We start from the raw sequence: 13378 nt of genomic DNA, 5'->3' as shown, positions 1-13378 counted from the left end.
TAACAACAATATTAGGTTAGACTTTTGTTGATAGCATCATGACATAAAAAGCATTGTTGGAACTATGTGTTACCAAAATGAACAGGCTTTTCTGTATATTAGAAGTTGTTAATCTGACTGAGTTTTACCAATAATTATACTATGAATACGCCACGAATTCATTTCATAATGGTCTTAATTTTTATTAGCTCATAAAGGAATGTACCAAAGTTTGACTGCCCCGACTGCACTTTTCTGCCTCTTTGTTGGTCAAGCTTGATTTCGCAAAATTTATTCATTTCAGTTAGCTATGAAATGTAAGGTTAGGGTATATTATGGGGTGGGGGTGGTAGTACTTACACGGTCATTTTTGACGGGTTATACGCTAATATATATATTTAAATATCTGTATATGTGTGTGTGTAGATAAATGTGGGTGGATATTTTAAAGAGGGATTTATAAACGTCTCTGTATTACATTGCAGTTATTTTGTGATAATAATTCTGTGGTTTAATACCACAATGTTAATAGTTCTTCGGATATATGGTGTTACTATGACTTAACACAAACAATTGTCATATGCGATTTTATAATGATAGCTTATTTTACCTGTGGTTACTGCTATCTACTTTTGTTTTAAAATTATGAAGAAATTATTGTATATCCAAATTACAATAAAAAATCTCGTACTTTTTTCTCTGAATTTTCTTTAGTATTTCGAAAAGGTTCTGGCGGTAAAGCAAAATCATCTAAGTATTGAAGCGGTTTTATTGTTTGTTATGAATTTTGTGTAAAGCTACGCAAGGGCTATCTGTGCTAGTCATCCCTAATTTAACAGAGTAAGATTATATGAAAGGCAGCTAGTCATCATCACCCACCGCCAACTCTTGGGCTACTCTTTTACCAACGAATAGTCAGATTGACCATCACATTATAACGCCCCCACAGCTGAAAGGGCGAGCATGTTTGGTGTAACGGGAATTCAAACCCGCGACCCGCAGATTGCGAGTCGAGCGCCCTAACCACCTGGCGATGCCGGGCCAATTGAAGCGACAACTAAAAGTTTATATTTTGTGTATACAAACCATTTGTGATCGTAGTGGATGAAGAGCTCAAGTGGCTGCTGTTGGAATGTTGAGGGAAAGCGTTACAATGGAAAGATGATTGTGATGTTCCCCGATATATGGTGTCAGTTAGAAGTGAACTGTTGGACGGCTGGGATGTAAGGGCTCCTCCATTCACCATGAGAACTCTTGTCGAGCCAGATGTGCTTGGGTGGGCCATATTTCTTCCGGATCCCAACAAAGAATGGTGAGCAGACTGCGTGAGTTGCGCGTGAAGTTGTGAGTCTTGGTTGAGAGCTTGCTGACTTTTATTCATAATAGTAGATGACCGTGGTATGTCGGTGTCAGCTTGGGAACTGGACATAGAGTTGCATGTCGAATGTGGTGTTGCTCGTGAGCGCGTTATTTCAACCTAAAAAATATAAATATATAAATTGTTTGCTTGTAAACACAAATCTGCATTATGAATTATCTAGTTTGTGACCGTAGGTATCAAACACCAAGGTTTAGGATTATGAGCCATCGGTGGGGGGGGTATATTTATTTTTACTTTCTACAAGTTACTCAAACGAAAAATACAACCTTAATTGTTGACCAGTCTTCGAGCTACGAAAACATTTGAAATACATCTTGATTTAATCAGCTTTTAAAATAAATCATTATTCTAATCATTCAAGATAAAGATATAAAATACATTGATGACTTTCTTAAAAATATACCGTACATTAAATCTGCGTGTAGACTTTTAAGTAAACATCATTATAAATTAGCTTGTAAAATAGCAACTGTTAGCAAAATATTAGATTTTTTCAACTACTACATCTTTTTTCTAATCAAATATCATTACAATCAATGCCGATCCTAGTTTATTGCTTGAAAGCAACAACTCATAACGTACAATTATATGTTTTTAAAGCTCTTTTTTTCAAGGGGACATTCAACTGTTTGATATGACCAATTAAATGTTTATATATCAAAAAGAGAATGTCATATACTGAAAGAAAGAGGTCAGAACTACAGACGAACACAAGAAAAACAAAATTCAATAAGTAGGATATTTATTTGTTTTTAATGTTCTTTTTCTTACAAACATCTGTCTACCAACCTATCTATCTGTCTAGATTATTATATCGTACACCTTCGGAGTAAATGTGTAATTTCACATGAATGATAAACTTGTAGTTAATACATCAATTGAATGTAAGCAAGGCACACGAATATTTGCCATATTATACTACAAGTCTACTTATGTTCGTGTATGTATATACTTCAATAGATAGGCGCATCAGTAATACAACACGGATATATTTCACGCACTCTTTACATTAGGTATGAATTTGCTTGTAAAGTTCTGCTGTTTCTTAGAATTTGTAGTGCATATTGGAGGGAGTTAATTAGCTGAACTAAAAAGCTTTTGTTATTATTATTATCTAGACGGTAACAGTCGTTTCTTTATAATTTGATTGCCAAAATGCCTAAATTCCTTCAGTATGCACTTCAACTTCAAAAATACAATACAATTTTTCCATCAATCGACCGAATCTACCATAATGCTATAAAAACGTATTTCTTTGGCTAAAACATAAAGTTTTTTATTATTATTTGGAAAGTGAAGATTTGTTCGTTTTATAGCAAAGCCACAGTGGGCTATCTGCTGTGTCCACCGTTGGGAATTGAACTCCGGATTTTACCGGGGGACGGAGAATAAAGGTAATTTTTTATAACTTCATTGCTAAAACAAACAAATTAACATATGTTTTAGTAGTAAGAGGTAAGTGATTATAGGCATATGTTTTTTTCAAACTTTTGTAGAATATATTCATTTGGAAATCAGAAAGAATCATTTATTATTCCCTAGATGTCCTATGACGCCATTGTTATTCTGTTGTGTATTGAAGCAAATAGTTCACAAAGTTATATGGCGAAGAGAAATATTTTTTTTTGTCTGAAGTACTTCCCCTCCATTACGTATTCTAAGAGAGAATTCAAGCGAAGTATTACGACGTCAAATTTGAGAACACTTGATCAAGCAAACCAAAGTTATTTTAAAATGTTTGTGTTAGCACAATGACAGTTGTAGTTGTTTATGAGACGTGCTATTGTAATGGTCAGGGAAAATAAAAAAAGATAAAAAAATTACGTTAAGGTATTAAGATTGATAAAAAATATTGGCATCCGAAAATTAAAATACTAACTTAAAGAAACTTGTTAATTATTCTTCTATCATCAAGGTCCTAAAGGGGATTTTACTCGTCCACGAATAAAGTCCAATAGGGATCTCTAAAAATGTCCTCTCACACCAAAAAACATAGAAAAGAATGTGTTAGAAGAGTGAAAGAGAAATGTATTCAACCAAAAAAAAATCACAGTAATCACTTTTAAGAGTAAACCAAACATACTTTACCACAGCATATATGTGTGGATAGAAACTTCTGAAGTTATTTTATTCACCAATGAGAGAACCCCAGTGTTTGGTTATAAAGGGAGCGTTTTTTACATATGGTGACTTACATTTTTCAAAGTAAAGGTTACACACGAAAGAAAATCCCCGGTTGAGATCTTCATGCCCACCTAAGAAGAACCTTTGATAAGAGAAAAATCCGAATATGTTTTGACATACTAATAAAATAAGTTAGCACTTCAATTCTTTTTAGAGCCCTGTGTCTCCTGATGGGACAGTGGTAAGTCTAGGGACTTCCAATGTTAAATCCAGAGTTCAATTCTTCGTAGTGGACACGGCAGATAGCCAGATGTGGCTTTGTGCTAAAATACACAAAATAGCCCTCTAGAAACTAAGAAAACTGCAGGGACTCATTGCTTATTTAATTTAAAGCTTGATATACTTTTGATAAATATTAAAAACTTGCTATTTGTTATGCAAATTAGTTTTTGTATTCCTATTGTAATGCCCCCCTTCTCCCAGTAGCTCAGCGGCACGTCTGAGGGCTTATAACGCTAAAACTCGAGTTACAATACTCTTTATGGGCCGAACACAGATAGCCCATTGTGTACTTTGTGTTTAACAACAAAAAACAACAACAATAAACCCTCTTTCCAGCAGAAAGTTTTCTATTACGCCTTCTGAGTGCAAAACCTCATATAAATGGATAATGTGGTAATTACCATAAAATATTAAGGCTTATGCAACTACTTATTTTCATACTTTTACACTACAAACTACTTCACATCAAAGTGGGAGTTTCATAATCATGTGTAACTTTTACTTTTCATATATTACTTTAATAATATGGTAGCTAATATGTAACTGTAAGTTTTCCATGCAATCTACCTTGAAATAACACACATACCCTACAAAATATACAAAGGAGATATTCAGAATTTACTTAACTGCAAATTCATTCCGCAAAGTAAATGAAAAGTTTAACATTTTCTGATCATTAGTTTGCAGAATCAAGTTTTCAATAGCTGATTTATTATTATAATTTTTTGCTTTAGAGCAGTTACATCTTAAATCATGCGTTCGAAATGCCTCTCTCATACATCCGATATTTATCGGGCTTGTGCATCTAAGTAATATCAATATGGGTTGCTACACATTAACCTTGCTTTTTACCAGTCCCAGATATTAACTCATGAAATGTTGGTACCGTCCACGCCTGCGTAATCTATTTCCTTATGGTAAATCTAAGAACATATCTCTAACTCCTAATAATGAGTGCATCTTGAAAAATTAAGAGAAATATTCTCATGGTGCTTCATGACAGATTGTGCGTTCTGTTGAAAAAATGAGAGATTTAAGTAGCAGACGATATTGTTACGAGAATTTACGTGGTTGATCGATACGTCAAAGGTATCCAAAACAGCGTCTATTTTTCACTAGAACGGATAATTATATCAAAACTTACCTTATATATTAAATTACACACTGTAGAAAATACATTTACCAAAATATCAAAGACTAAATATAATGAGCGAAATTAACGCAATTAACAATTAAAGTGTCCTGTTGTACATTATGTATTAAACGTACTTGGTTTGATACATTCCTAGGCTGCAAGTTTATCAAATTGGTTTTGTAACTTTACAACAGCTACACTTATTTCTGCATAGGCTACCTAAATAATAAAGAATTAAAAATTAAAGATAATGAAATGATAAAAACTGGTAACAAGGAGAAAATCAACTCAAAACATAATATATACAATGAGCAATTTTCTACTTCACAGAAACAAAAAGTGTCGTTACTAATTTTAAGCACATATAACACAAGATTTATTTTTCAACCAGAGGCGAAGAAGTTGTTTTGGATAGTAGGGCAAGGAACAAGAAATTCCGGTAATTGTTTCTAGGAGTTGTTGTATACACTTTGGAAAGTCCGGAGTCTGTTATATCCAAAGGTCAATTCATATCATGGTAAAGTATTTCAGTCTGCAGTTATGAGCTGTTAAAGAGACATAGGATTTTGGAGTGGGCACACCATCTCACCAGCACTGGTCAGATACACGAATTCTTTCTTCATTCTCAAATCAAATTATACGACCTTTCATCATTGTATGTTTGAGATTGGATACCTTGTTTTTGATCTTTTGACCTGGCTGAAAGCTACTACTTAAACACTTCTATCCTTGTCATTACCAAAGCCATTTTTTAGTGCTGCCACAGAATTTTTTGGATTGATAGGTGGATTTGCTTTAACAAGGCTGGCATAAAGCCCATCGCGATCGGATTATTAGTCGAACATCTCCGAATCTTGCACATACATGTAATTGAGCGAGTAAATGGTGGCCGATGATGACATGCGGAAAAGTAAGAAAGTTCTAGTTCGGGGCTTGGAGCTATCTGCTGAAGAAGATCTACTGAACTCTGGTCTGAAAAACAGGTGCAACGACGGGCGAAGAAGAAGGAGGCTCAAGTATCTGACCCGTCGGTTAAACAACAAGAAGTACTGTCATTAACTATAGGTTTTCTGCTGATGCTGTGACCAGTCATAAGTCGGTCAATTTTTGTCCGATTTAGAAATTGTTAATTTTAATCGTCATATCTCGTCGTACATCCTTATAAATCAAAGCCTGATCCCTTCCACAGAGACGCCTCTGGTTGGAGGAGATATTCTGTGTTAAAGTAACAATTATGAAAATATGTATAAATCTGACCCTTCAAATTTTAATATAAACACAGCTGCAACCACGATCGTAACTTCACTGTAACACTGTCACCAATAGTTACATCAGTAAAACCTGATATTGTAACTTCATTGTAATACTCTCACTAAACGTTACATCAATAAAACCTGATTGTAACTTCACTGTAACACTGCTACCAATAGTTACATCAGTTAAACCTGATATAGAAATAAAATTTTCATAAAGTTAATGCGTAAATATATCTATATAAAAATCCATTGAATTTTATGAATATTTCCAGCTGATTCTAAAATATTCTTATAGGGAGACTTACTGCAAGAGGCTTTAGTCCAAGTCGCATTCTTTTGGCGTTTTGGCTTTCGTTTTCACAGGCAGTGGACAAAATTTGTTCAGCCATAGGAGAAGACAAATGTGGTGCTGATCGTCCCTAATTGAGCAACAGAGACAAATATACATTTATATAGATATATATATATATGTTGGAGCATAGAAAATAATCAAATGAAGTTCCAGGTTATTTTGAGTTTGAAGATGATGCCACGAACTTGGTAAAGATTAAAAATACTGAAAACATTTTCTTCTATACATTTGAACAGAGATTACGTACAGTTTAACGGTTTGTTGCAATTTGAAAATACAGTCGAAAGAAAATGTATAATTTCGTCAATTGTTTTTATAGAAAGTTGCAACTTTTCACACATAATTGTGACTTTCATTTTAACAGTTATATATATATATATATTGTAAAGAATCAGTACTCATGAAGAAATGCAGCTTCCCTTGAAAACAAGAAAGTAAATCAATGCAGTTCCATGTCACGGGATGGCGCTTTGAACAAGAATTGTTAAAAACCGTCTCGATGGTAAAACCATGCAAAAGAAAATGAATCTCGCGCGTGCACAACACTGAAATTTCAAGATACGAATTTTCTTTTATATTAAATCTTAATCTGGTTGTTTTTCTCAACAAAAGTCTAGAAACAAAATGCCAATAATCAAAATGTTTACAATACTTTATGTTGCCTGTATGGTTAATTTGTATACATTATAAAGGTAAAAAAAAAAACAAAGTCATCAGAACGCGCTATTTCAAGTTTAGGTTTCACACACCCTTTCCCATGCGTAACTCAAATCTATACCAAGCTGCTCCCCTTCTCGGTGTTCGAATCAAAACAGACTTTAGAATACGGATAAGTTTCAGGCAATATTACATTTCTTCTTTGTATGTAAACATCCAGTAGAAAAAAATAAAACTAAATATTCCATAATTTGTCACAAAAAACTTTACATTCACAGTTTTATAATATACCACACTTTGTGTATATAAAGGTAAAAAACGTTTATGATTAATTGCAAATAACGGTATTATAAATTAACGACTAATGGCTTCAGTAAACAACAAATCAAAATTTTAATCAACATTTATTTCATTCAGAAAAATAAACATATCTAAAAAAATTCTCTGGTACTTGTAGATTAAGTAAAATTCTTATCGATTAAACTGGTAATTTCACAATGTGGAAATTATTCTTATGGTAATATAATGAATATCCTACTGACTGTATTTAGTATTTTATGTACTAATATATATATCACACCATTTAAGTTGCTAGTCAAAGTTTCTGTTTGGAAAAATCAAACAACTTTTTTATTATAAAATAGAAAAATCTCGCAAATTACCATATTTATCGAGATTCGAAGATGGCATTGTAATTTATTCCTGTACTGTCAACAGGTGGAAAAGTGGTTACAAGTATTGTAATAATTTATGCTATAATGAATAACACAATTAAACTGAAATGTTACTTATTCAAACAATAAAGGAATATTTCTTGCTTTTTCAATATAATATGAAGTGTAAGTATAAACTGGAATATTAGACTATAACTTATAAAAAAAAAGACTGTGTAAATTAAGACTTATAAGGTTATACTGTACTCACCAATTCTAACCCATTCTGATCACGTGTTCTTTTTGCCCTGCGACATGATTTGAGGTATGTTCGAATTCTTTTCCTTGCTCTTTCCACAAGTTCTGGAAATTGTCGAGCACAGGATTCAATAATAGCCTGAATCTTCTCTTTTGGTTGTCGAGATATAGGCACCATGCGGTCCAGGTTCTCGTCCACAAACAAACGCACAAACATCTGAGTAAAATGGAAGACAATTAATAATATTTCTGACAGGTTTAGCCTCAACTAGGAGCTTAGCTGTAAGCCGTTAGCTTGGGGATATATAACACTAAAACTCGGGGTTCAATTCCTGCGGTTGACAAGCTCAGGTTGCCCACAGTATTGCTTTGCGCTTAACAACAAAACAAACGAACAAATTCATAGGTTTAATTCATTTCTAACATTTCCAATTTCTTCTCTGTTTCCTAGTATCACCATATATGTCTATTTTATTCGGTATCTCTCTCTCTCTCTTTATTTTTACTCAAAATCTCTTTGACATTATTTGCGACGTTTACATATATCGCTAAAAGTAGCAGAATATGCCAAACACAGAAACAATTTAATGGATATAGTTTTCTCTATAGAAATTCGAGATTGTAAATACTGGGAAATAGAAACTGGGCTGTAAAGAATTTGCTAGCACAGAACAAAATCAAAATTTCCCAAACAGATGACACAGTATAATACAGTAAAATTTACACTATTTTCGAGTTTTACAGAAAGAAATATAACCCAGTAATTTAAAGTGATTAGAAATAAGCCAAATACATTTACAAAGTTTTGCAAGGTTAATTTAATATTTCAATTATTCATATAATTTCCTTTGCCTCATCGCAAAAAAAGACCCTCCTTCTGAGTATCTGAAATCATCAGTTCCCACAACCCGATTTAATGTATGAAATTATTTTCGTACATCCAGATGGCCAAATAGGCTGCAATAACCTTACCAAGAAATGTCCATTTTGTTTGTTTGTTGGTAGTTAAGCACAAAGCTGCACAATGAGCTATCTTTGCTCTGCCCACCACGGGTATCGAAACCCGGTTTCTAGCGTTGTAAGTCCGCAGACATACATAGAGGAAAGGCAACAAGTTAGCATCACCCTCCGCCAACTCGCAGATTGCGAGTCAAGTGTTCTAGCCACTAGGCTATGCCAGACCACGATAGGAGAAGAGGAGAACAACGTTCCATAATATTGAAGCCTGCCATACAAAATCATTCTTTTTTTTCATCCTGGAAAAATATATATAGATTAAAATAACTTACTCGTTAGGAACTACATTTGACAGAAAGGAATAGAAAAAGTTGAATGAAACTAAGGAGCGAAGAGTAAAGCAACAGGGAGTAGCACTTTTCATCTAAAATCAGTTATCAACTCCGACTGGCAGCAGAACAGAAAAGTAAGTAGTACAGTTTATTGGCAATAGATGGCAGACGCTTCTATCTGTTTGTTTGTTTGTTTTGAATTTTCGCGCAAAGCTACACGAGAACTATCTGCGCTAGCCGTCCCTAATTTAGCAGTGTAAGACTAGAAGGAAGGCAGCTAGTCATCACCACCCACCGCCAACTCTTGGGCTATTCTTTTACCAAGAATAGTTGGGTTGACCGTCACATTATAATGCCCCACGTCTGAAAGGGCGAGCATGTTTAGAGGGACGGGGATTCGAACCCGCGACCCGCAGATTGCGAGTCGACCTCCCTAACCCCCAACTGGTATGAGAATGTGAATAAACTAATATGAGAATGTGATATGAGAATGTGAATATGTGATATGAGAATGTGAATAAACAGCCTTCTGAAGTGTGTTTAGTTGATCCAGTGTAAATTAAAATATGAAGAATTTACCTGATTTTACAGTATAATGCTGTGCCTGGTTTGTACGGTATGGTATGTGCCCATTCACAATGTACTGCGAAACGGGACCGCTAACCATTCAATACCAAAATTGTTGAGATTTGCTTAGTGAAAAGCTACACAATGGCCAACATGAACTTTGTCCACCGCATGAATCGAACCCTGGATCTTAGCTTGCGAATCCGTAAACCTAACGTTGACCCATCAGGGGATGTTCTACTACCGTAAAACGGGGTGATTAGGGACATATCTATCGCCCTCACTTCTCAAGCTATGGCTTGAAGATAAACGAAATTGGTGGATAGGTGGATCAATTGTAGCTCAATATGTTTGTCTAATTAGATCTCATAAGGCATAACAGGATGATTAGGAACGAATATTAAGAATTACCTATAATCCCTTTTTTTCCATCTTGAAGTATATAGGGACGATCAAAATAGTTTAGATAACCACAAACGTTCTCAAAATGACCATTTCTCAACACAGATATTTAACAATAATGAAAGGAAAACATCTACCAGACACCAAAGGTTTTGAAAGGAAAACATCTACCAAACACCAAAGGTTTTAAAAGGAAAACATCTACCAGACGCAAAGGTTTTGAAAGGAAAACATCTACCAGACACCAAAGGTTTTAAAAGGAAAACATCTATCAGACACTAAAGGTTTTGAAAGGAAAATATCTACCAGACATCAAAGGATTTAAAAGGAAAACATCTACCAGACACTAAAGGTTTTAAAAGGAAAACATCTACCAGACACCAAAGGTTTTGAAAGAAAAACATCTACCAGACACCAAAGGTTTTGAAAGGAAAACATCTACCAAACACCAAAGGTTTTAAAAGGAAAACATCTACCAGACACCAAAGGTTTTAAAAGAAAAACATCTACCAGACACCACAAGTTTTGAAAGGAAAAGATCTACCAGACATCAAAGGTTTAGAAAGGAAGGTAAACGGGTGTGAACTTGCAATATAGATATCAGATATGATAAAACGCAAACTATATCTCCATGAAAGTAATGTTATGCTTCAATGAAAGCTCAGACACTGAAGTTAATATCATGAAACACTATGATAATCTAACAAATTGTTCATTTGAAATTAGTAGTGAAGCTGGATGAAGCAGATTTTGTCCTTAATCAGTGTGTTTTACAGTACGTTTAAATACATTATGGTTGTGCTAAGGACCCTGGTTTCCGTGCATGTATATATGACGTATTGTAGAATTGATTTTTATTTGCAGTTTAAAAGGCGGTTCGTTAGCACTCCATGACTCCCAACCACCACTGGTAACACTCATGGATATATAGTTTGTCTGAATCATGGAATCTATCGTTCTTCGTACAACACTGAAGGTGTCTTACTTTAGAATGATGATTATAATAAAAATATTATTTTTCATGTGAAGGCTTCAGCTACTCTCTAACAGTACGTCAGAGGACAAAAACAGGAAGTAAAGGATGGGTAGCAGTCCTATTTAGGGGTAGCCATCTGGCTCACTTTAAAAGTGTAAGAGTCATGATTCAACAGCCTGACCCAAACGAGACACCAGATTTATATTTGATAGGCGGGTAAAGAAACTGAAACAATATTCGATCCCCTAGTAAGACACCAAACAGTCTTAGTGCCTCTTGAAAACCAGCAGATTAGAGGCATAAAACAGAAGGGTGGCTAACAAACTGAGAAGTCTGATAGATAAAAACACAAGGTTGGAGAACCAATCAGCTCCTACTGACTCATCAAACAGTACTTCAGAGTAAGGAAAGGCATATCTTGCATTATACAAATATTGAGGATGGAAGAAATATTCTAACACCCAACAGTCCAAACATGAATACTAGACCACCAAGAGATACCTGCTCCTCCAGGTCCAGAAGCAGTTTATATTCAACTCCTAAGAGGCGAGGCTGAAAGAGTTAGACCCACCAATACTAGTGCGATAATTATGATTCAATGTGAAACAGTGTAAACTTAATTCCTTGTTTAGTCATAAGTGTATACACAAGGAATTAAGTTTACACTGTTTCACACTGTGAAGCATTTACTAACTTCTGTGATTATAGATAAGAAAAAAAACTAAATAAGATGTATACGGCTGAGTAAAGGATTGTTATGTTCATCGTAAAATATGCATGTGGTGATATTTACATAAAGACAAAATAAAATGTCACAAGTACTCGGGAATAAAGATATTTGTCATTTTGTGTCATTTGGAAGCATAGATAATGCAATGTTAAAATCCCATTGTAGTGAACCCAGGCAAAATTATTTGGTAATTTATTTCGATACTGAAAATAATAATAATACTATTGTGTTTAGAAAATATTAATATTCATTATTTGTAACTTCTTCCCTTTAGAAACATAAACATATAGTGACCTAAAAAGTTATATTAGTATAATGAATAAAAGAGTTAACATGCAATAGGACTGAAGGTTAAAATAAACTTAATATCTTGAAAGGTTAATTGACATGTTTAAAGCAACAATTAAGATTTTGTAAACAGCAGTAACAAGTGTAAGACATAAAACTTATCTATTGAATTGCACCTAATAACTTTGATGGCTTAGCTTACATTGTAGTTGTTACTATTATACAACTTAAGAATTCGTAAATGGACTAAAGTCTGATGGAATAGATAAACATTGTTAGACATGTTTTAGTGTAAATCTCTGGTAAGTTGAGTAAGGGAATAGTATAGATGTGGGTACGTGGCGGTCCTTGGATCACAAGATTGTAATTGGAATACAAAAAAAATTAGTAAGATAAGTAAACTAAAAATTGGACTAAACATTCGTAAGCACCCAAAAGTAAAATATCCAGAAGTACGTAGTAAGAAACGTGAATACTTAACTTTTATGTATTTTTCATTGTCTGATAGGGCGTTATATTTGGACGGAGAAAGTGCAAAATTAGTTATTACTTCTAGTCAAACGATATGTGACTGTCCCATCCACGTGTGATGTGTTCGTGTACAATTTAAATCTACATTTCTTTCTCTCTCCAGACACACTCAAGTCTGATTTAGGATCGACCAACATTATCTTAAAAAGAGAGAACAGATCGGCTGAGAATGACTCTGACGGTAATGGTCCCATAGAATTTATAATTTGAATACCTAAAAAGGAAATTTAAGGGTTAATAGTCATTTGCAGGTAGTAAACCTTGTTGAAATAATGAATATACAACATTAAAATCAATACACAATTAAAATTATTTCAAAATAATGACTTTGCATGTTTCGACGTGTCACACACGTGTATATTTTTATTTTAACATTATACACAAGTGTCGATATAAATATATATATATATATATATATATATCAGTAAATACTTGTATTTGTTTGTTTGTTTTTAATTATTGCACAAAGCTACACAAGGGCTATCTGTGCTCTGCCCACCACGGGTATCGAAACCCGG

The 13378-nt window shown here is 34.0% G+C and overlaps 1 protein-coding gene across 1 annotated transcript in view; it reads right to left on the bottom strand.

Moving 5' to 3' along the window:
• Positions 1-13378, bottom strand: part of LOC106457695 (nucleolar protein 4-like) — a 96850-nt gene that overhangs the window by 4915 nt on the left and 78557 nt on the right. The window contains exons 7-9 of the mRNA XM_022383700.1: positions 8091-8294; positions 6463-6576; positions 1066-1456 (exon numbers count right to left, since the gene is read on the bottom strand). Coding sequence (XP_022239408.1) covers positions 1066-1456; positions 6463-6576; positions 8091-8294 — 709 coding nt within the window. The remainder of the gene's footprint in view (positions 1-1065; positions 1457-6462; positions 6577-8090; positions 8295-13378) is intronic.

The sequence above is a fragment of the Limulus polyphemus genome, unplaced genomic scaffold (genome assembly GCF_000517525.1).
Source record: "Limulus polyphemus unplaced genomic scaffold, Limulus_polyphemus-2.1.2 Scaffold362, whole genome shotgun sequence".
NCBI lineage: Eukaryota > Metazoa > Arthropoda > Merostomata > Xiphosura > Limulidae > Limulus > Limulus polyphemus.
Note: the sequence above shows the minus strand (reverse complement) of the source record. Positions and strands in the feature narration are given on the sequence as shown.